The sequence below is a fragment of the Sycon ciliatum genome, chromosome 1, assembly GCF_964019385.1.
Source record: "Sycon ciliatum chromosome 1, ocSycCili1.1, whole genome shotgun sequence".
NCBI lineage: Eukaryota > Metazoa > Porifera > Calcarea > Leucosolenida > Sycettidae > Sycon > Sycon ciliatum.
The window spans coordinates 68,401,433-68,425,323 of record NC_088643.1 but is presented as its reverse complement, the minus strand read 5'-3'; the positions used below and the strand labels follow the sequence as shown (position 1 = coordinate 68,425,323).

The 23,891-nt window shown below is 47.3% G+C and overlaps 2 protein-coding genes across 2 annotated transcripts in view; one reads left to right on the top strand and one right to left on the bottom strand.

The window, feature by feature from the left end:
- Window positions 1–21: 21 nt before the first annotated feature.
- The window catches only part of LOC135805089 (fibrocystin-L-like), a 58,100-nt gene continuing 34,230 nt past the window's right edge, over window positions 22–23,891 (bottom strand). The window contains exons 32-59 of the mRNA XM_065319082.1: window positions 19,467–19,680; window positions 18,931–19,100; window positions 18,471–18,615; window positions 17,827–18,021; window positions 17,015–17,266; window positions 15,981–16,172; window positions 14,930–15,267; window positions 14,304–14,652; window positions 13,920–14,081; window positions 12,587–13,513; window positions 11,911–12,334; window positions 10,807–11,045; window positions 10,135–10,373; window positions 9,678–9,880; window positions 8,779–9,107; window positions 8,216–8,581; window positions 7,410–7,487; window positions 7,039–7,176; window positions 6,196–6,504; window positions 5,610–5,725; window positions 4,867–5,011; window positions 4,444–4,629; window positions 3,400–3,534; window positions 2,717–3,016; window positions 2,327–2,412; window positions 1,865–1,964; window positions 1,226–1,422; window positions 22–654 (exon numbers count right to left, since the gene is read on the bottom strand). Coding sequence (XP_065175154.1) covers window positions 612–654; window positions 1,226–1,422; window positions 1,865–1,964; window positions 2,327–2,412; window positions 2,717–3,016; window positions 3,400–3,534; window positions 4,444–4,629; window positions 4,867–5,011; window positions 5,610–5,725; window positions 6,196–6,504; window positions 7,039–7,176; window positions 7,410–7,487; window positions 8,216–8,581; window positions 8,779–9,107; window positions 9,678–9,880; window positions 10,135–10,373; window positions 10,807–11,045; window positions 11,911–12,334; window positions 12,587–13,513; window positions 13,920–14,081; window positions 14,304–14,652; window positions 14,930–15,267; window positions 15,981–16,172; window positions 17,015–17,266; window positions 17,827–18,021; window positions 18,471–18,615; window positions 18,931–19,100; window positions 19,467–19,680 — 6,577 coding nt within the window. The 3' untranslated portion in view covers window positions 22–611. The remainder of the gene's footprint in view (window positions 655–1,225; window positions 1,423–1,864; window positions 1,965–2,326; window positions 2,413–2,716; window positions 3,017–3,399; window positions 3,535–4,443; window positions 4,630–4,866; window positions 5,012–5,609; window positions 5,726–6,195; window positions 6,505–7,038; window positions 7,177–7,409; window positions 7,488–8,215; window positions 8,582–8,778; window positions 9,108–9,677; window positions 9,881–10,134; window positions 10,374–10,806; window positions 11,046–11,910; window positions 12,335–12,586; window positions 13,514–13,919; window positions 14,082–14,303; window positions 14,653–14,929; window positions 15,268–15,980; window positions 16,173–17,014; window positions 17,267–17,826; window positions 18,022–18,470; window positions 18,616–18,930; window positions 19,101–19,466; window positions 19,681–23,891) is intronic.
- On the top strand, window positions 11,486–11,899 carry LOC135806752 (ataxin-8-like; the record flags this gene model as incomplete). Its single annotated transcript, XM_065320976.1, has 1 exon — window positions 11,486–11,899. A coding segment is annotated over one exon (414 nt), but the record flags the coding sequence as incomplete, so codon positions are not given.

The window sequence follows — 23,891 nt, the reverse complement described above, 5'->3', positions numbered from 1 at the left end:
GACACAATGCCTTCACAACCATCACGGTTTGTAGCGTTAGCTGACAGTTGTTACTTGTCTAAATTGCTTGTCTTCAACGCAAAGCATACAGAAATGGACAAAACAGCCAGCATTTTAGTTCCATATCAAGTTACAAATGCAGTGCAGACTGAGAGTGCAGATGCAAGCCCGGAAGGATGACTTTCCAGATAGGTTGAATAATTTAGGATGTGGCAACAAAAATGAATTCTTATGATGTAGTACAACGTGGAGATAAACGGTAGAAACTGAGCTTTTCCATGCAATGGTTATCACCATCTCAGCAGTTTGATGAAGAAATGGAGTGTATTGTGAACGCCATTCTAAGACAAGAAAATATCGGTACAATGCATGCCATTCAAGTGTCAGCTGTGTGATTCTATGGCACTCTCTACTGAAAATGTAATACCGTTTCCCCAAGGAAATAAGATAATTCCGCACCAACCAGAAAAGAGAGAATGTACTAGGAGTCAAAATTCAAATTCCCAAAAGGACTGTTTCGAGGACCGCAACTGCAGAAGGAAAGGTATGGACAGTATGGTGTTAACGATGGGGTGAGTTTGTGATCATGGCCACTTAGTGCTAGTAGTCATTTAGTAGTCGTCAACACCACCAGGAAGTGATGGACTTGCTGACCTACAGATCACACAAACACAAGCATGTATGCATGCATGTATGCACGCACACACACGCACGCACACGCACACACACACACACACACACACACACACACACGGCACACAGTACGCACGCAGTACACACACACACACACACACACACAAGCATTGAGATGTGCTGCTGCACCCCATCCCCTACACCATCCGGGCGAGTGTGGGGGCATACTTACTGGACTGCATTAACCCACAGTCGACAGTTCCAGTGCATTACCTTTCACGCACACATGTTCATTGTATTCATTCACGGTCTTGACATACACCCCAGTATTGGCCAATTTGAACAAACGAGTGCATCGTATACAAGAAGAAGCCCATTGATGTCAAGATGGCAAATGGTTGAAATGTTGATAGTCAGAGTCACTAGGTGTTTCTCTTACTTTGTTGGGCAAAGATTGAGCAAGCAGAGCAAAGGGCAAGTGCTTCCTCACATGAAATCAACATAGTCCTTAGTGCCAAGGCCAGGTATGAAAAATCACCAACAACACAGCACATATCCCGGGCATAGTCAAGCTGCTCTTTCTCAACAGTACCTGTTTTTCATGACAGTTGGCGCACTGACTTTGGCGTTGGCACGGGATTTACTTGCCGCTCTGGAACCCTGGCGATGGTGATAGTCCATGTCATCCAGAGGCCTGCGCTGCTGTTGCCCTGGAGGACGCTGATGAGCAGTGTTGACATAGCCATCCTGCAGCAGAGGGTGCCGTCCTGCACTTCGCTTGTGCTGGTTCTGGACAGGAAGCATATCAAATGCAGAGCATAACGTTTAGTTCCTTCATTTAGTTAGCATTCTAGTACACGGTATAACCTATGTTGAATGTAGTGATAGATCACCTGTGCTGAAAAGACCGCTCATACCTGCACATAAGGTACACCTTCACCCCGGAAGAAAGACCATCTATCCACAAAGGTAGGTTTTCTGTGCACCATGGGGCTGCCACTGATCACGAGTCTGGCTGCTGCACGAAAACAAATATTTTAAACTCTCCCTTTGTATCTCTGTGTTAGGATTACGATTGCCTGATGGGGGATCATGAATAGCTGATTTTCTAAAATTCCGAGTAAAAAAATCTACTCGAGCACAGCACCAGGCTAAAGTCGATGGCCCAACATTCCAAAATGAAATTCTATGATGATAGCCCTAGGCTAGTGCCTCTCCCCGAGAAACATACCGAGAGATCAACACTGATGTCGCTGATACTGGCAACGCTCTTGGATATGTCCACTTCCAAGTGCTCTGCAACACTTGAAAGATTCGTTTCTTGCCGGGCTCTGGAATCACAGCATGATGAGAAAAGAAATAAACAGCAGCTGGTATAATCTTTTGGCACCATGAATTGGCAAATTACTTGCGATGTGAGCCTATTTTGATACTCTCAGAGTCAAAACATACCCGAAGATTAAAGCAAAAATGGTTCATTTTACCTGACACCTAGTCGCACCCCAATTATCCTATAATAGTCTTGCAGAAGGCAATCATATGCTCAGTGCCATCAAAAGTCGAAACCAAACAGATGAACAAGTAGTGCTGGACAGCACAAATTGATGCGCACATAATGTTACTACCAATGAAACATCAGGGATCAAAACACGTCTCTTTCAGTACGTCTACAGTACACGATTATTCCACTTACTTGAAGAAAACATCTTGGTGAGAGTCTGCCGCATAGGCATTGTCGAGCGGTGTCAGTGCCATTGCCGTTTCAGAGCTGTGTCGAGGCTAAGCAAGTTACAAAGGAGAAGAATGATTCCAACCGAAAGAAATCATATGCTGTTTCATGCCAAAGAAATCATAGATAGCTGACTACCCTAGCAAAGCCATTTAATCATTTAAAGATTACTGGCAAGGCAAATGCGGACAAATCTCTTCTGCCTACTGCAGAGTGAAAGTAGTACCATACTGAACGTTATAATTATAGCACACATATGCACGTGCACATGCAGGCATGCATGCAACCATGCATAACACACAAACGTACAGCACAGCGCATGCATGTACAGTGTACATTGGATCGAACACTTACCAGCCCATTCATTCGAGACATGTGTTCGGTTACCGCGGTGACGCTACTAGTTGATGGGCCGGTCGACAGAGATGATGCCTTCTTCTTCAGCAAGAATTCATCCACTACCTTCTTGTTGCTGTTTTTCTTCTTCTTTTGCCCATGGTAAATAATAACAATGATGAGAAGTAGAATAAGCACAGCTCCAGCACAGGACGACCCAATGATGATGTACAGCTGTCTCTTGTTGGACGACTCTTTTTCTGGAATCTCCGTGCTCTCCGCAGCTGTGATTGTGACATTGCCACGAGGCCAGATCACCTGGGCAACAAGCAAATTTTAAAAGGGTAGTAGTCACGTAGAGCATGTGAATACGTGTAGGATGATTTCAGCAGTGATGAAACAACACAATGGCCTGAGCCTAACAGTAGCATCGTCCCCATAGACATCTACGCAATAAGAGAGGTAGAACTCCATGGGTGATAAGAAGCATTTGAGGGCTTTGCAGGCTCTATGCAGCTCCCACATTGCCGCTGTTGAGTGACGGCAGTTGCTCTATTTCATGTCATTGACCTTATGTCTTAACAGGCCCCTGACACCTGTCAGGTGATCATATGCCCATCAACCTTCAAGCAAACTGCAATCAAAGGTTGATGTAGACATGGGTGCATGTTACTGGATATACCTCCATCTGTAGTGCTTACAGAAAGTGTGCTCTGCTGTATCAGACGTTGCATGGAGGCCACAGCTTTCTTCAAAGTAGGAACATCAGGTGCAGTGGTGTTGTCTTCAGCCACACCAACAAGCTTGAACAGCACTTGGAACGGCATGCGCTGTACCTGTATGCATAAAGCAAGGAAACAAAATTGAGAACTCAGATGGTGAGTCAAGGAAAAAATTGTAATATGTTACAAACAAAATTGAATTAAAAAATTAGAATGCTGGCCCACCTTAATAACAATACAATTCACTACCATACTCACCAGGGGCATACGCACACAAGGCCAACTTCTTCAACATAACAGGGTTAAGCAAAAGCTGTATACAGTGGTGATGTTCCCCCCTCCCCTCCCCTCACACATGCATACATTCTTTTTTGTTTCGCCAAGCCATTGATCCTTTGCAAGCTTTGCACCAGCCATGTGTTCGATTGCAGCATGCACAGTCTTTCACTACGTTTACAGCTTGACATCTGTGCGCGTGCATTGGGGCAAGCTGAAAACAAGAGAAAGTCATCTCAAACTGGACTGACGGTCATACTAATCCACAGGCTCAATGCACTTACCGCAGCATATCTCTATCTATCTAGGATCATTGTCACAATAGGTATAATAATAGTTGATCTATACGTAGCACCAAGAGTACATGAAAGCCAGAGTGTGCAGCTTGGGGCCTTTTCTGCTATGGGTGTCTGTCACGGCGAAATTCCGTGATTACATCATATTTGGCCCAGATCTGAGGCGGGAAATGGCGTAGTGCGTACAACTGAGCTGCAGTTGTGCAGAAAGAGACCTGCTTGAATCCTGCTTGTACGCACTACATCACTAAAATGATGTAATCACGGAATTCCGCCGTGACAGCCACCCATCCGAGCTCCACACTCTGGTTTTCATGTACTCTTGGTAGCACCCCCCCCCCCCCCACACACACACACACGGCTCCCTCCTTCGAGTTCCGCATCCTGTCTAAATCCCTGAGTGCCAAATAATGCCGCACACCAGCCATTCAGAGCTGGTCACATCACTCACCTCAACATTCTCAATTCTGGATGGATCTATGTCCAGCTGACTGGACAGTGATGAAATGATCGCATTCCTGAAGAGGTCGATACTCTCTTTCTGACTTCCAATGACAGTGTCGTAATCACTGCCGAGCTTCAAAAGGAATGCTTCGCGCTCTATGTCAGCGGCAGGTCCTTTGACATCGAACAAACCCTGGGGGCACACACCAGAAAGCGGCAAGAGAGTTCACAAACCTAGAATAACTGGTGGGAAAAGAAGCAACGTTAACATGATGTTCAGAACGCCACGCAACTTCTGCATGCACATGTATTATTGTGAGTATTTATACACAAAATAATCACAGTCCGTCCAACAGTGATTGTTGTATACTGGGTGGGCCAATGTACATCAATACCGCATCTACAAGTGCATCACTTAGTTTTCACTCACTGTTTCGACAGGCGATAAAGTGCCAGAGCTCACGGTGAACACCAACTTCACTTTTTCCACCACCCTGTTGACTCTCAGGCGAGTGAAGGACGCCACACCATCAGTGACAATGGCCGATAGTTTACCCTCCAGTTTCACAACAGCACTGCAGATCACGAGCAGAAAGCAGAAAAGTCACACAAAGCTGAGCAACAGTTTGCCTAGAAGGTGCAGCACTCAACCTACAACGCAGTGCATAAACCAAGTCGGTCAAGCCAGCCTCAATTGTAGGCCTTTCCATCTGCTCAGCCTCCCAAAAATATGTACACTGATTCAAAGACCAGCAAGGAAATAGTTCCAATCAATCCACATGAAGCACCCGCCGGAAACTACTTTCCAAGTACACAATGCTGTACACTCTTCATTCCTCTTCGTTCCACTTTTTGTCATTTATTATTATTATTATTATTATTATTATTATACGCATTCCCGCGTTGAAGTGTAGCAGCAGTATGCTGCATCCACAGCTTCGCTTATGCAGAATGGCTTGGGTGAGAGGAGAGGGGAGAGAAAGCAACAAGGCAACCAACATCTATGAAATTGGTCACAATAACATGAAGAGAACCAACCTACATATGCATGACTTTGTCATTTACACCTAGTATTCTTTCTTTTGATGTAGTTGCATGAAGCATCCTTCTAGCTGAGAAGTATGAGTGTTACTTTGTAGATCACAAAAATATAGATTTCCTGGACCTTCTTACTCAGCAGAATCCAGTGAGGCGGTCACAGTCCACTTGTCACCCAGTATGCCTATGGCAGTGGAGCGCTGGCTGTTGGTATCCAGAATTTCTACCTCGGTGTAAACAAGATGACCAGTCTGTGACAAGAGAAGCAGGAGACACGAAATACCCATAAGGCCCACTTGAGTGGAACCGGCACTCTTTAAATGTATGTAATAAATGCACTAGCAAGTTCTCTCAAAACATTTCATGAGTGCGTACAAGGGTACCATAAGGCAAGAAAGCGGCAAGTTGAATTGTAAACAAGTATTGCCAACACAAGCACTGTCATTATCCTTACCAACATGAAAAGGTTTTTGTGGAGACAGAAATGAAATCAACGCGATAATATTATATATAGCGAGCTGCACAGGCAAAACACACACCGTTCGCAAGGGCTGGGTATCCTTCAACATTTTCGTTGCCATCTCGTCAGAAGGATTTTTACTGGAAAACCGAAGCTACCGCTCAGGGATACCCAACCCTTGCGAATGGTGTGTTTGTGTGTTGAATACGCAACTCGCTTCATTTATAACATGAAAGAGAGCAGACATCTCCTAGCCCGTACCTTATCAGCAGGTGGTCTGAACACATTGATTCTAGCTGGAATACTGACAGATATTCCAGATGAGAACGGAGAAGTAACGGCGCCACCACCTCCCGCGCCAGAACCAGAACTCTGGAAGAAGTCGACTACAGGCAATGTAGCAGGTGGAGGGAGACTGGCAGTGATATTGTCCAAATCACCGGGCAACATTGCGTTCACAACAGACGGTGGCAGAATTGTAGGCAGAGATGGCACAGGCGGTGGTTGGGCCAGTCCAATGGAGGCATTGAGGATCGTCGCATTCTCAAATACGAGTAGCCCCAATACCAGCTGGGAACAGAGGAAAAAGCACTAGACTGAGCAAGGTCGCATTGGTCTACAGCTATGAGAATTCTATACAGTGATTTCACTGCCTATTGTGTTCAGTGCAGTCTGTGTACAGTGAGATACTTCATGCAAGGTGATAATTTCCTTCACAGCCTCCAAGTAATTCTGAGCCATCATTTTGACGTTGTTAGGTGTTGTCAACGGAGCTCAGAGTGCCTGACTCAACAGTCTGCGATACAGATTTGCAAAGCAAAGACCTTTTAATCAGCTCGAAGTGCCAAAGTCACAGTCCTCTTTCTAACTGCAACAAATACAACACTCATTGCACAATCATCAGTTAGTTCAAAGTAGAACAATGTCAAACAGTCTCAAATTGATACATGTACGATAACAGTTAGTGCATGTAATGGAGGATAAGAAGCTGGTTTGCATGGCAACCGCGTGTATTATGGAGTGCAATGAGCCTCCAATATAACTCCGTTCTTTTTAGCTTACGGAAGAGCACCATTTACGAAGGTTTTAGCCATGGAGCTGTACCTTGTTTAGAAGAATGGCACCAAGCTGGTTGACCTGGTTAGTGGAATTCACCCTCTCCGCATACTGATCAACTTGCTGACTGTAGATTTTGCCCACAGTTTTGAACGCAGACGCCAGGTCGGCTACAGATGGCGAGTCCTGCAGTGTAACAAGTTCAAGCCACAATGAAAAGCAAGGAGAAGGCAGTGACTGTGTTAGTAAGGTGTGACCACACAGCAAGCATTTAGTCCAAAACATTTAGAACATATGTTTAGGGCTTAACACTACTGTACCATCTCTTTCTATCTCCCTAGACCAGTGTATGTTGATTACATTTGTTTATAACTCGTGTTTGAAATGTTCTCATAGTAGATTTGAAGAGAAGTTCGTACCGTGATGTTGCCGCCGGTCAGAATAGGTGATGGAGTAGGTTGTCCGCTGGAGTTGGCGGGAATAGCGTTCACATCAACCTGCATTTGTACATCAGGTGCACAAGAGCACACAGACAGACACACAGACACACAGCCACACACGCGCGCATACGCACACCTTTGACCTTTGACCTTTGACGCCCATCGCCGGAGGCGATGATAGCAATGCTACGGCAGAAGCCATAGCAACTTGTGCTGGGATTGCACCATTCAACAGCTTGCAAGGCTGAAGAATTGACCGTCACTATTCAGCCTGGTCTACACCATACAGCTATTTGAAGTGACTTTTTCTGGCCAGTGAATCCCTATTTTTGGGATATATTCTTTTTTCTTTTTTTTTCTTTTTTTCCCACACACACATCACATCACATACTCCGGCATGCACTGGCTGTTGGTAACCACCCAGGAGAATGAAAGAAAAGTCAGGAAGAGTCTGAGAAAGAGAAGAAAGACGTGTGTGACCATAATCGTCGGGAATCGAACCCGCAACCTATCGATTGGAAATCGCTGCACATACCACTGCACCATATGTGACATACGCACACACACACACACACACACACACACACACACACACACAAAACATACACAGACACACACACACAGACACACACACAGACACAAAAACATACACACACATAAACCAACAACAATAGAAACATTCCGTGACAAACACGCATGCAGGTACACCACACGCACACACATGCCCACATCTGATGTAGTGCATAGCATTATGTATCTACTACATTTTGAGTCATGCTACTCACAGTTGAGTTAGCATCCAGGTCCACATCATCCATTGCAGCATCTACATTGCCGTCGGCAATCTGCTCTGCAATTGTTGGTGTCGGTGGATCGGTGCGATTCACAGCCGCCTGACTTCCGACTTCCAGTGTGACGACTCGGCGCGAAGCCGTGGCACGTCGCTTTCTGCCAGATACAACGACACCTCCCGAGCTCTCTGAGACGACATCAACCAACCGGACTGTGCTGAGGTCAACTCCAAGGGCACCGGCAATGTTTGTGACAATGTGCTGCGGATCAAAGAAGTCGTCCAGGCTCACTTGCACGTTGAAGGAAAGCGTAACGACGGGAGCAGTTACCACATCAACCGCCGATGTTCCTTTCAAGACCTATTTGGTACACGCAGAAATGCAATAAGCGGACATTATTTGCAAATACAATACCTGAACTGAACCAACTATCTTCTCAAGGTTTGAACTATTGGACTCACTCATTTTCAGTGCAGTGAACAGGTGCATGCTGCGCTGATGCAACGTAAAAAATTACAGGATAACGATAGCGAGCACAGGCCATGCTTCGGACTTACCAAATGCAAGAACTGCTTTCTGACGTCAAAGTAGTTTGCCCCTGAAATGTCGGTTGCCCTGTCCGGGATAAAAGCATCACTGATAAATCGATCAGTTGCCAGGACGTTTTCTGGTTCAATGAAGATGTTATCCTTGTAGATGTCCTTTCGCTGGATGTTCTTGAACCAGATCTTCAGTGACACACTATCCGTTGGCTTTGCATTCAGCAAATGGAATCTCCAGTGGGTGGGATTGGAGCCCGTCATCCACAGCTCATACTCGGTGTCCAGTACAATAGCAGAGAAGAATGTTGACAACCGTTTCAGGCAGGTGTAATATGTGCACCAGCCTTTACAAACACGAGAAGAGAATGCCAAAAAAAGAAGAGCACCTCCGTTCTCTGTTCGGTCAAATGGGTGTAACTATTAGAGGCCTCAGTGAGTTTCAAAGGATAGCGACGGAGGACAGCATGATGATGATGGACGTAGGTGACAGTCACTCAACATCATACTTACATACGTTGACGCGCGAGTCACCGACTGATGTTGACCAATATGACATTGTAGAGATGAAACCAGATTAGCAACAGTGTCACCCACATGCTTGAAACAGGTTCTAGTACTTATAGAATTAGCCCCTCAAGCATTGTACTAATCGTGTGGACATACAGTTTGTCCAAACATGAAGCTACAGGACATGTGGAAGCAGTTTTGATTGGTGAGGCCATACCATAGTCAGCCATGCTTCCAGGCAGTTGATTACACAAGACCTCCTCAGCTGTAAACATGCGTTGGTAGCCAAACAGTTGGTCCGGTCATGGCCTGACCAAGCAGATCGGTTCCACTGCCCCTGAGCCATGCAGTACATCACAACGACTTGCAGAGTTAGTACTCTGTGCCCATCCCGCGGCTGCACCTACCGTGATCCATCGGTCCGTTCATGAGATCGTCGTACTTGCCCCGGCCAGTATCACCGCCACGCAGGACAAGCGGAGAGATGCGTCTCACCTCCGTGTCAGCATCCATGTTCTCCAGGACGAGCATGGCGTGATTCAGACCAGAACACTGGTAGCTGTTCATTGTTGGGCGCCACTCACATCCACCCATGCTTGCAGACAGATTGCTAGAACAACATTAAATTCAGGGAGATCAATTGGCTGTGAGATAGGGCCAGAACACCGGTCATACTAGTACAATTATGATATGTGTACCTGTAGCAGCCGTGATAACAATAATACATGGTACATCTATTATATCTAGTGCAGATTTAACCGGTACTACGCACAGTTGTACTTCACAGCTTGGAGTGAATAGCCCTCAGGATTTACCTATTTAAAGAACTGATTAGAGTGACAGCTACAACAACTTGGCCCTTACCCATCAAATCCTCGTGCTATGCCACGAAGGCTGGACACATCTGCTGGATTACGCAGTATCCCCGTGGTGGCATCCGCAAGCAGTGCAATGGGCAGGCGGTTCTGGTCGAAACGCAGCTCCGCACGAGGGACAATAGAGCCCACCCTTCCTGTGGTGGACGAGGATGATGCTGTGAATGTGCCGTCCAAGTCCAGCACAATGGAATGCTTAGGACCATCACAGTCCATGTCCACGCAATCCTGATAGCACGGAACACACAATCCACATATCAGACAATCCCAATCAACAGAAGATGGAATATGGAAGACGCACAGGCAGCAGCAGGGCCACTGTCATGGCACGGTAGAAAACCACTACAGATCTTTCCTAGACCGCAAAACACTGAGAAAACGAATGAAACACGGGCACTGAAATTAGAGCATTCAGAGACTGGTCACATCCGGCAACAAATTCTATTTCAAAATGCGTTCATCTTATGCCGGAATTTGTGTGGCCAACTAGCTTGTCCCGGCATAAGGATCAGTTTACTGCACATCATCAGGACATCATTGCAGTTACACATGTATCTCTGACTATCCTTGTAAATACGATGGGAAATTGTGGCAACATTATGAGAATTGGGTGGTGAGAGATTGGTGAGGAAGGAGGGGGGGGGGGGGGAGAGTGACCAACCTCCTGGTTAATCCAGCCCAGCTTTGGAGGGTACATGAAAGCGAGATTGTTGGCGCCGACGTCCAGGCGTACAGTCCTCTCCATGTGCAGAGGGTGCATTGCATCCGGTGACAGGTCATTGTTCATGACGGCAAACTGGCCAACCGAACAGCCGGGGAAGGACGACGGTATCGGGTAGAAGCGAGCAAATGCAACATCACTGACCTCCATGCGGCCTCTTATTCCGGGATACGATTTCGCTGTACAAGAGCCACAATCATACGGATCCAAAGAAATGAAATAGCTGCCCAGAAATGGAATGGAAAATGCAACTTGCATTCAAAACACACACCATTCGCACAGGTTAGATTTTCCAGCAGCAGCAGCAGCAGCAGCAGCAGCAGCAGCAGCAACAGCAGCAGCAGCAGCAGCAACAGCAACAGCAACAGCAACAGCAACAGCAACAGCAACAGCAACAGCAACAGCAACAGCAACAGCAACAGCAACAGCAACAGCAACAGCAACAGCAACAGCAACAGCAACAGCAACAGCAACAGCAACAGCAACAGCAACAGCAACAGCAACAGCAACAGCAACAACAACAACAACAACAACAACAACAACAACAACAACAACAACAACAAATCTCTTATTGGCCACTGGCTATCGTGAGAATAAAGATTTGAAACAACAACAACAACAACAACAACAACAACAACAACAACAACAACAACAACAACAACAACAACAACAACAACAACAACAACAACAACAACAACAACAACAACAACAACAACAACAACAACAACAACAACAACAACAACAACAACAACAACAACAACAACAACAACAACAACAACAACAACAACAACAACAACAACAACAACAACAACAACAACAACAACAACAACAACAACAACAACAACAACAACAACAACAACAACAACAACAACAACAACAACAACAACAACAACAACAACAACAACAACAACAACAACAACAACAACAACAACAACAACAACAACAACAACAACAACAACAACAACAACAACAACAACAACAACAACAACAACAACAACAACAACAACAACAACAACAACAACAACAACAACACTGTAGACTTACGCAAGTGCCATTTCCCAATGCCATTCATCTTTCCTCTTGTTTTACTGAAGGTCGACATCATAACACCACCTATGTTATCTCGGGCAGAGAATGAAGTGGAGGGAAGCGCAAACGGTGGCCTGGATGCACTACAGGAGGCTTCGTTGGGCAGCTCGCCAACAATCAACGACTTCTGCAATTTCACCGACTTATCCTCAAAGAGATGCTGGACTGGGTCGGGACCGAATACATTCAGATTGACTCCGACGTGACCCACTGCAATTGCCACATCAGTGATCACCAGTGAGCTCGCAGTCCAAGAGAATATGCCGTAATCCCAATGATGTGTCACAGTGAAGCCGCCGATAGCCGTACACATGTCTGCCACTCCAACCACCTTCAGGCCGATTAGTCCGCCATGAGCTGTGTTATCCCAGAACTTAGCCTGTGCGTATTCACAAAGAAAGAAAGAAGCTTTATTAACAATGAGCAGTACTATTGAAACCATAACACTACTTGTAGTCAACACAGGCTGTGTCGAAACTTGACATTGTCCCATGCCATTTCCACAACAAAAGCAGCATGCTTAATTTATTATGCTTGTAGATGTAGTGCAACCTCAAATCAACATGAAAATCACATAAACATGTGCGCACAACACTCAGTACGGTGCCACGTCCTTCCAATAAACACTTACAGAACTGCCTCTTGGGGCTGAGCCATCACTATTGCAAGGGCTGCCAGGGAAACTGAAGGAGATGCGGTCACTTCCGGCAGCTGCATTGTCTCGTACTTGATTGTTGATGCCACCGACTTCAAAGTTTGCTGGAAAGTCAAGGATGTGGTTATCCGTGACGATTTCACCTTTCACACTTCTCATCAAGATGGCAACGTTGGAAAGAACCTTGTTGTCTTCACCGCCTACAATAACACTACTTCCAACAGTGTCAAGTATCACATTGTTTTCCACCGTAACGCCATTGCTCAAGTGAATGCCCACAGCACTGTTGAAGTTGATGCGGAAAGCCGAGTTTCTGACGAACGATCCCTTTGACGAGTCAGCAATGCCCTTGTAGACAATGGTGTACCGTGGATCGCGCTTTGAAGACAGACGGCCCTGGCCACAGTTGGCAAACTCCACTCCATCAATTTCAGTGCTTCCATAGTACTTGCTGAAGCCTCTCTGCACCGCTCCCACGATGACACGGCATCCGAAGCTGTCCTTGGCAATGGATTGCAGGTGATCCTCGCCGCCGACAATGCGGATATTGCGCGTCAGCAAACCGACCTCCGGTGCCATCTTGGCGCTGCGCCACCACTGTCCCTGGGCAGTGTGACCGGACTGTTGTTCAGTGCCGTGTAGCAAGTCCACAACGAGGTGATCGTGCAGCAGTGGCGTCATGAACTGCACCAGGCCGCCGGGACTGGAGGACGGGTAGGACACATTGGCAACAGTGACCGTCTCGTAGTTACGCGAGTTGTAGCCAGATGCAGCGATCACAATCTGATCACCAGGTCTCCAATTCACCTTCTTACCAGTGAGCGATATGACATTATCACCTTTGCGTGCACTGTCCTGTAGCCTGGTCCAGTATACGTCACGCTTCTCGCCATAGAGATACAACTGCAGTACAACACATGTAGAAAAAAGGCAATATACTGCAGTACGGCACATGTACATGTGGATAGGCAATACACTGCAGTAGGGCACATGTACATGTGGATATAGCACTGTACAACTGCAATACGGCACAAGTTGAAAATGGCAATGTGAACACGTCACTCTACAAGAGATAACCTATCCCAAATTCAACCATGAGTGCAACACTGACAAAAACGAAGCTGCTGTGCTGTGGAACTGGAGGTAGAAATGGAAACAGAGACACGTAGACAGATACAGAGATAGAAACAGACACAGAGACCAAAAGACAAACAGATAGATGGACAGACAGGTGGACAGACATGCAGGGGATACACAGACAAACCAAAACAGCCAGGCAGAGAAAAAGACAGACATAACCATGCCTCACCTTGCCAAAAACAGCCATTGCTTTAGCTCCGACCACCATGGTACGGCTAAGAGCAAATGACTTGATCCCTCTGTTTCCAGTCAGGGTAATTGTGGCATTGTGGTTGTAGGGATGAGTTTTGTTTCCAATGAAGAACTTTGCATTCTTACCATAAATGAAGATCTACAGTGGCCGGATATCAAAAAGAAATCAGGAAATGTCACAATAGTCGATTCAGCCCAGTGTCAGCCAAAACCACCTGAATAAAGCCATTTCATGTTTGAGTCAAAAGCCAGTCAATAACTATTGTCACACACGTTGGAAACTGTACGAGTACTACATATGAGCTTCTACACATATGCAATTGCTGTAATGGTCCAAATCTGAACACAGTCAAGTGCTTACCGTCGAGGCAGTTATGCTTAGATCAATGTGCTTGGCCTCAAGATGGCCGAGCACAGTGAGGCGATCCATGACGGGTGGGTTGACGTCCATGATCATCTTCCAGCGAGTCAAGATTGTGATGTTTTGGCCAGCAACGGGAACGCGGCCGGTGGGCCAGTCTGACGCCTTGCTCCAGTAGCGGAAGAAGTTCTCATACGGCTCCGCACCACCATCGGGCACTGGACAACCAGCGACAGGACACGGCTCTCTCTGGAAGTTGAAGAGAAGCTCGTCTGAACCACCCAGTGAACTGCCATTGCCGCTTAGCAGGTAAGTCAACATGTTGGTAGAGTTGTCAAAGTGCCAAGACCTGAGACGTAGACAGAGAGAGAGAGAGAGAGAGAGAGAGGAGAACATTGAACAATTTGGCTGCGCATCCAATGAGAAGTTAGTGGCTAGCAATTCCAAATGGGAAATCACTAATGAGTCAGTAGTACGTTAAAACTGATTTAGCCCACCCTGTCAGTTCAGATACACAACGTGCTGCATGCCCTTCCCAACACATTCCCATCTCACACAAAACGATCTGCAATCCCAGAATAAATCGATACCGAACAGCTGGCTGGACCTAAACACAGTGTTCTTACCTGTGGTGGTCAAGAGCTGTGGGCTGACGACCAAGATCTACATGGTTATCACCAATGTTGAAATGATCCGGTGGAGATATAATCTGCTGCTGGATGAACACATGGTCCTGCTTGTCCACGAGGTACAATCCAGCGTTGAAGGACTCCACGTCGGCAGGGTCATTTATATCCGGGAAAGCATTGAAATCCAGCGTGTAGTGCATCCCAGACACCAAGTTGAACATGTAGCCATCTACGTGCGTCAGGCGATAGTGAGCCCACTTTGCGGAATAATTGCCGATGCTGTAGTACTGGGAATATGTGTTGTTAACCGTCAGGGTCCGGCCCGAGAATGTTGTCTGTCAGCACAAAAAAAAAGACAGAACAGCCTCGGATAATATCAACTGATATGGAGATCGATTACTACTCGCACATCAACTGATATGGAGATCGATTACTACTCGCACAAGAGAAAGCACCCATCAAGGTTGCCAACTGCCCATGTTTGTCCATATTTCCAAGGGAAATTGAAGTTTTGGCCGTGGCACAGATATGCATAAAACATCCCTCACAACAGAAATACATACTGAAGCATTGAACTTAAGAAAGAGGGTTGTTTTTTAAAACAGTTCTAATACACTGCAAATAGCACTGCAAATAACACTGCAGCAAGCACTGCAAATAGCACTGCAAATAGCACTGCAGCAAGCAAGGTCCGTGTCATTGTTTGTCCGCTACGGGGTGGCAACAAGCATAGGCTGAAGAGTATTTGCAGACCAGCTTCAAAGACTGATTAGAGTTGCCTCCTTTGTCTAGGACATTGCTGTTTCGCCAAACCAGATACGCAGATGTATAAGAAATTCCGCAAATTGGCACTTGTCATTGCGCAAGGCGGTGGAAAGCACTTGACAACGCTGGAACATGAAGAATTCTGCCCATAGTGTATCATGATTTGACACGAGCTCCATCCTATTCACAAACGCGCAACGACATCAAACTTCAAAGCAACCAATCACACAACACTCTAGAATGCAAGCAGCCCGCTTTTCAGATTCTTGAGCCAAGTTCTTACCAGTGGGGTAACCCTGTTGAAAGCCATGCGCACAAATCGCACATCTGCACCACAAATGGCTCCGGGCACGCTGCCTAAACTGGCCTCTGGTACATCCAGGTTGCATTTGTCTGGTGGCAATAGGCCGTTAAGGGGTAGCATTGTGCCACCCACTATTCCAGTCAAGCTTCCATCCAAATCCTTGAATAACACCTGCATATATTGACAAATACAACAAAGGCACTTTTAAAGTCAACTTGGTACGCTAGCAACAAGGACATCTGGGTTACAAAACAATAGCTGAGCTTGCGTGGGAAGTTGGAGTGAAAAATTTACAGTTCACGTGAGAGTCATTTACACATCCGTGACCATGCATTCTTTGATGACCATGCATTCTTTAGAAGTTTGCAGTTCGACGTGAGCCTCTTGGCTAAGGAATGTCGACGGGATTTGCTAGCCGCTGCCGTTCAGTGCATGCAGGAGCATCCATCAGAGAAATTAATCAGTTTGGCTATGCCTTTACTCCTCTTTCGCGGAGTTCTGGAGAGTAGAGGTGAAACCAGCAAGTACATAAAATATTTTTACGACTCCCTGGTGGACCTGTGACGATTAATTGCCACTGCGGCAGATCACGCAGCTTGAAAGCCAACTTGAACGACGGCGGCATCACCAACGTTCAGCGAAGTATGATCAAAGAAGCCAAGACAAGGCTGAAAAGAGCTGAACAATGACTCAAGAGAGTGATGACAACTCGCGTGCAGCAGATGACGACAGCGATGCAGGGTCAGAAACGAGTCGAGCAAAAGTGACCCAAACTGAACTCTCTGCCCATCCCGCCAAAAGTTTCTCTTGTAAAGACGCTGTACATAAGCTAAACTACCTTCGTCCAGTGATTTACAGTTGATACAAATTGTTCTTGACCTGTTCTAAGCGTTTTCATATGAATTAGAAATTCAAAATACATCACGGAGTTTTTGTTAACGGAGGAAGCACTAAATTCAAATCCCATGGATTGCAGGTTTTCAGAGGAAAAAATGCCTCAGCACAATACATACCTCATATGTCCACTTGAACGCAGCCTTATGCTGGGCAGAACTTCCCAGAAAGTTCAGACCCTGAAATTGATACATGTACCCACCCTGGATGGGCTTACAGTGAGAGCAGGCCCTCAGGCAGGCCTGCGCAGACGTGTCAAAGTTGACGAACGTCACATTGGTGACGGTCATCCGCCGCTGGTTGGGAAGCTTTATGCCACCTGTACCCGGCTTGCCTGTGTTGGCGTTTGTGTAGGACACAATCAGGGAGTCCTGTCAACAAACATGTATAAGAAGATAAGAAGGAGAGATGCACAGGAACGGCAAGCTCTATTCAAATGGACAAATGGCTACAAACAGCAGATACAGCTACATCAGCACAAGGCACTGAGTGGTCACCGGCCGGGTTCAGTTAAGTCCTGCACTGGAACTGAGCTGGGCCCAACAAAATGTACCAAACTACTAGTATGATGCTATGACTCGTACACCATAGCCCATGGAAGTCACAAGAATGTCTTTGATATACCTCTTGAAAGTACATAATCACCTTGTGGCATGTCACAGAATTAAAAACGCACTACCCATGTATTAGCCATGGTCTACCATATTAGCAACCGTAAAAAGGACTCCAGCCTGCTAAAAAGGTCAGTAATGCCCTGGAGTACCAACATTATTTAAAAGTCACTGGAAGTTATTTAAGATGAAGATGTCCCAAAGCCATCAACAACTTCAGCTCTTCGGCATCCAAGTGAACAGCTTCTCTGCTAGGATATGCGGCGTGCAATCTGCACCCGCTGATGAGGAGCATGTAACAGTTCCCGTCGAACACTTACTCTAATTTCAGTTCCAAACCAGTCACCGTATCCTTCATTGATCTCAATCCCATTATCACGGCTATCCGCAACCTTGAAGCCGATCAGCTTGACATTCTCGACCACAGACAGCTCGACACCGTGGATTCCATTTGCGTAGCTTGTCAGACCGTAAAATGAGGCTGAAGATGAGTTGGCCGGATTGCACGGTTTAACCTGGATGGTGGAAGAAATGGAACAAGAGCAACTCCACTGACCAGAGCCTGTGAGAAAGTATCTACTACTAAGTACTAAGTAGTGATGTCACCATCAGAAAACGAAAACGTCCTCTCCATATCTTTGATAACTGCTGTAAGACCAGATATTTTAACGTCAATTAAAGTTAACGATCTCCGGATTTTCGTGGGCTAGCGAGGTGAAATTCTAACGAATTCCGTCTCAAAACTGGCAAATAACTGTACATGTACATATCGTTTTGTGGATGATGACTTCAAATCTTAACGATTTTTTAAAATTCGTTAAATCGTTAGAATTAAATGTTCGTTAACATTACTGGTCTTACAGTATATCGATTTGGATACGCCAATGTTCACCTCCACCATTGAGGAAGTTCCAAAATAATACAGTTTCAAACTTTGCTGGACAACAGCAATATCTATCTATACCTTTGGACGGTAGGTCTCCCAGATTCTCAAGCCAAATTCTGCATTGCTATGCGCCACGTTGTCCCGAAACACTCCCATCTTCTCTTGGTTGGGACATATGGCAGTGGAAAACGACGGGCCAAAAGAGTTCGGATCCAGGTCATACCTGAAAGCAGTGGAAACGGTGGAGAGAAAACACAGAGACTCCCGAAGTTAGATTTGTTTTCCTCTGTTCTTAGCCACAGTAGAAATGAAGAAGACTAGTCTAATAACATTCTGACATGCTGGATGCAGGAAGCCAATATGGCATGATTACCTGTGCTTATGGAAATGACATTCTAACACAGAAATGACACTACTAGCAGCGGAATGAGGGAGGCTAACACAGCCAGGTCAGCAATAACGTGGTAATAGGTGACATTCAAAAGACCCTACAGTTCATTGAGTAGGACTAAATCAGGGGACTGCATTGTCATCTTACCAAAACCCATACGCACGAGAACCAGCAGCAGCGTTTCCGATGAAGATGTTGTTGGGGTTCGTGATCCAGAACGTTGCCGGAATCTGGTCAGTGTTCAAGAGGCTGGAGGAACCTCGTGTCAGCATTCCGAGATTGTTCAAGTACTGGTTGCGAGTTTCAATGCCGTCCTCCTACAACAGCAGAGAAAGCAACAGTCAGGTACAAGTTGCATATCACTACAGACCAAGGTAAACATTAGTGCACTACACTCTTAGATCATGCACAGTCTGATCTGGACAAGACCATCAACAATGATATTACAATAGTTAGTTGAAGCCTTGAAGAGAAAATTCGATGTTGTAGACATGCACACACACAAACAGCCCTAGATCGTACGATTCATCTCGAAATCACTTCACCAAATTGCTGCAATGATAGTGAATTCCTACACAGATACTGAGTATCAACTGCTCACAAGTTCCAGGCGATAGCACTTATCCCTCTCCCATGTAACAGGAATATTAGAACACCACTACCTCCACTGAACGAAGACTTACAATGAAAAAGGTGTGACCCTTGATGTCATAGGCTACGTTTCCCTCAAAGACCATGCTGTGAACTCCATGGGCAGTGATGGCACGGTTGAACGAGTGGTGAATGCTGCACTGTTTCACCCAGGAGTTGCTCAGATTTCCGCTCAAGTGGAAATGGATGGCGTAGCGACCCAGTCGGAAAGCCTGGCCACAGTGCCGCACTTCAACATTGGACAATCTGTTTCAAAGACAATGACAACAGGCGCGTGCTCGGCGATGGGCACGGGGGGCACGTGCACCCCCCCCCCCCAAAATTTTTCAATCTGGGTAATTGCAATTGTAATGTATGCAAATATGCTCTAAAATTCAAGAAAGGTTGCAAACAAATTGCAGAAAATTGCCGGGGGGGCTCCCCTCGGCTCCCGTGCACCCCCCTAGTTGGGGGGCCAAGCACGCCCCTGGACAAGGCCACGCCGATATTAACGCAGGTAAGTTATTCGCACGCAGATCTCAAGAAGCAAAGAGCACGTGACAACTGCAACGGTGGTGTGTAGTAACCTACATCTCTACATCGACATCAGGTGGCATCTTTGTAGTAGACGGACTTCCCCCTACACAAATCACTATGTATTACTATGTAGCGTAGTAGACGGACTTCCCCCTACACAAATCACTATGTATTACTATGTATTGCACTATGCATTGCTGACACCATCAGATCCCTTGCTTTCATTCGCTAGCTAGCGCTCGGAGCTGTAACTGGCAATCTCGTACCATATATATAGATCCATGTGTCAGTTGCCCAGCTCAGTTGTTGCAGAGTCCTTGCGTCCGTTGTTTCTGTCGTCTTCCCTTCACTTATTGAGTCTTTCAATATACTATAAGTAATTCTGTGTCACCTACGTTTGTCGTTCCGTGTGTGCAATATTGTTCCCTGAGAATACTACCTGTGTTTTGCCGGAGAGACTGAACCAGTTTTGCCTTGTCACTCGGTCGCGTATTACATTTGGTGGCAGCGGTGTTAGCTCTGCGTTCGTCAGTCGCAGTATTCCGGACCACGCCTCGTTATTTCGCCGTGCAGTGAACGTTGCCGTTGCCGTTCTCGTCTCAACTCAAGCTGAGTAACTTTGTTCCGTGCCAATTTACGATTTTAATATTTACATTTTTGTAGTGCTAGTCTTTTCTAGGCTTACTTTGTTGGATCTATTCGTAGTCTTGTCCCCTAAGTAAGCTAGCTCTTCGTTGCCAGTTTTTCTTGCACTGCTCGCCGTACTTGAACTGTTGCTATAGCGTAGGCTTAGTCCTCAAACGCGTCCCGTGTTGCTTGCGAAGTCCTATAGGCCTACTTGTTTGTTTGTTATCCTTATATACAAGACACCGAAAATGGCACAGAATCCTCAAGCTGCTGCTGCCGCTGCCGCTGCTGCTCCCGCTGCACCAGCTCTGGCTCCGGGTCAGGTTCCGGCTCCTCGACAGGCACCACTTGCTCGGCCGGTAGTTGTACCGCCGACGTTTGGGGGTGCCAGCCAAGACGATTGGCACTGCTTCATCGCCAGGTTCGACGCGGCGTGCGTGGTCAATGGGTACCGGGATGCGGAAAGGCTGCAGTTTTTACCTTGTTGTTTCAAGGAGAGTGCTTTCACAACTTACCAGACCATTCTGGCGGCGCACCCGCAGTATACGTATGTAGAAATGTGCACCGAATTAGGGCTACGGTTCGCACCGCCACAGCAAAGTCGCCTCCTTGAGGCCGAGTTTCGAGCTCGCCTGAAACGATCCACTGAGTCCCAGGCCGAGTTCGCCGCAGCTCTTCAGCGCCTTGCGGCACGCGCCTTTCCAGGTCAACAGGGTCCGCTGTTAGATCGCCTGACGCTCAATCAATTTATTGACGGCCAGGTCAATAGTGACCTGCGCTTGCACATCAGGACATCCAGCCCTGCAGCCCTCGATGCCGCCGTTCGACGGGCGTACGAAGTTGCAGCGATCTTAGAGGTCGAGAATCGCCGCAGTCTTCCGGTTCCTACACCAGCCTGCGCTGCCCTGACCGCCTCTATGCCTCAGGCACACTCCGTAGGTCCACTCGCGGATCCGACTCCTACGTCCAGTGCCACCGTGGCCCACGTAGCTCCGAGTTCGACTTCGAGCTCCACCGACCCGCTCGTACTATCGTTGTTGAGCAAAATTTCGGACCAGCTAACTGATCTACAGGTCTTCTCCGCAACCTCCGCTCCGTCGCCACGGGCGTATAGTGACGACACTCGAGCTCCACGCGGCCGTGGTCACAGCGTCTTCCCTCGAAGCGCGCCCATATCGGGCCCAACTCGATTTCCTGGCAGCTCGAATCGTAACCCGCCTCCGTACAACGGCACAGGCCGCGGACTTTACGATGGCGCGCGTGATCGCGGGTGCTTCACGTGTGGCGATCAGTCCCACTTCCGTCGTGATTGTCCCCACTCGACGCGTGGGGGTCGTCCGTCGGGAAACCGCTATTGACTGGTGCTGCTCGGCAAGCTCCAGTCTTCGATACTAGTGTTCCTAGCTCGACTGTGCCGACTTGTACTGGTTGTGAATGTCGTCCCTGTTATTGTACTGTTGATGTGTGTTGCCCTACGTCTGCACCTGTGACTGTGTGTCCTGTTACGCATGTTCAGTCGTCTTCTGCAGTTTCTCCGTCTGTCTATGTTGCGGTTAGTCTCCAAGAGACGAAATGCCATGCTCTTGTTGACACTGGGTCTAGTGTTTCCCTTGTGTCTACTGCATTGTGGCGTAGTCTGTGCACGACCTCCTCTGTCCCTGTGTCTGCTGCTCCTGTTGTGTCTGGTGTGACGGGCCGTCCCCTCTCCACTACGGGTACCGTGTCCCTCTCTGTTTGTACACCCTCGTTCGTAGCTGTTCAGAATTTTATCGTTGCTGCTGATATCACGTCTGATGTAATCCTCGGTGCTGACTTCCTACAGCAGCACAATGTCCTGCTTGATTTCTCCCGGGCTCAGTTGGTCCTGGATGATGTTAAATTGCCGCTTGTACCCCTTCCACGTGTGCGTTCGCTTTCTGCTGCTGTTGCTGCCGCGCCCACACCAGCCCATGTTACGACTGTCGTGCCCGACCTGAGTGCTCCGACTGTTCCTGCTGCCGTCGCTGCCTCCGTACCTGCTGCCGTCCCTGCCTCCGTGCTTGCTGCTGCTGCTCCGCCTGCTGCTGCTGCCAATGCTGTTGAATCTCTGGTGTCTCGTGTTGCTTCCTCGTTCCGTGTGTGCATCACACAGTCTGTTTCAGTTCCGCCCTGTCATGAAGTTATTCTTCCGGTTGCCCCGTCGGTATGTGCTGCTGGCTCTCCTGCTGCTGATACTTCGTATCTAATCGAGCCCCTTGATTCGTTCTCAGAGAAACACCCGACATTGGATGTCGGAACGTCTGTCACGTCCCCGGATAACTTGGTTATCAATGTGGTTAACCGTGGTACCACCCAGATTACCTTGCATGCAAATACTCATATTGCTGTATGTGAACCTGTCCCTGAGTGTGCTGACACTTGTGCTGCTGTTGATGATTCGCCGTTCATGCCGCCGCCGCCTGTCCCAGTAGAGAAGATTGATGCGTATATCGAAAAGAATTGTTGTCACCTGTCACCAACGGACCGTTCTACCTTGCGTGACCTTCTCCTGCAGTACCACGATGTATTTGCTCTTCATCCCGACGACCATGGGTACTGTGATCTTGCGCCACATAAGATAGACACAGGTGATCATTCGCCTATTAAACAACAACCTTACCGTGTTCCATTCCGTCATCGTGAGCAGCTCCAGAATATTATCAATGACCTTCTGCAGAAAGGTGTCATTACTCCCTCTGCGAGCCCGTGGGCTTCGCCTGTTGTCCTCGTGCCTAAGAAAGATGGCTCTCTGCGTCTCTGTGTTGACTATCGCCGGCTCAACAAGATCACCACAGCTGATGCTTATCCTCTTCCTCGGGTCGACGATACCCTAGACGCGTTCTCTGGCTCTAAGGTATTCTCGACACTTGACCTTGCTAGTGGCTACTGGCAAATCGCAATCCACCCTCAAGACCAAGCTAAAACAGCCTTCGTGACGCCCCTTGGGTTGTACGAGTTCACGGTTCTTCCTATGGGTTGCTGCAATGGGCCTGCCACATTTCAGCGCTTGATGCAAACGATCCTAAATAATCTCCTTACCAGTCCTGATCCCGTCTGCCGTGTGTTTTTTGATGACATTGGCCTTGGGTCAGCCACTGTTAGTCTTGGCTTGGATGGCCTCCGGTCCGTTTTCACGTGTCTTCGTCGGTACAATCTCAAGCTTCGGCTTGAGAAATGCGCTTTCCTGCAGCCCCGCACTAAGTTCCTTGGTGTGGACATCAGTGCCGATGGCCTTCACACCTCAGCTTCGAAGGTTCACGATATTGTTCACTGGCGTACGCCGACATCCGTTCGTG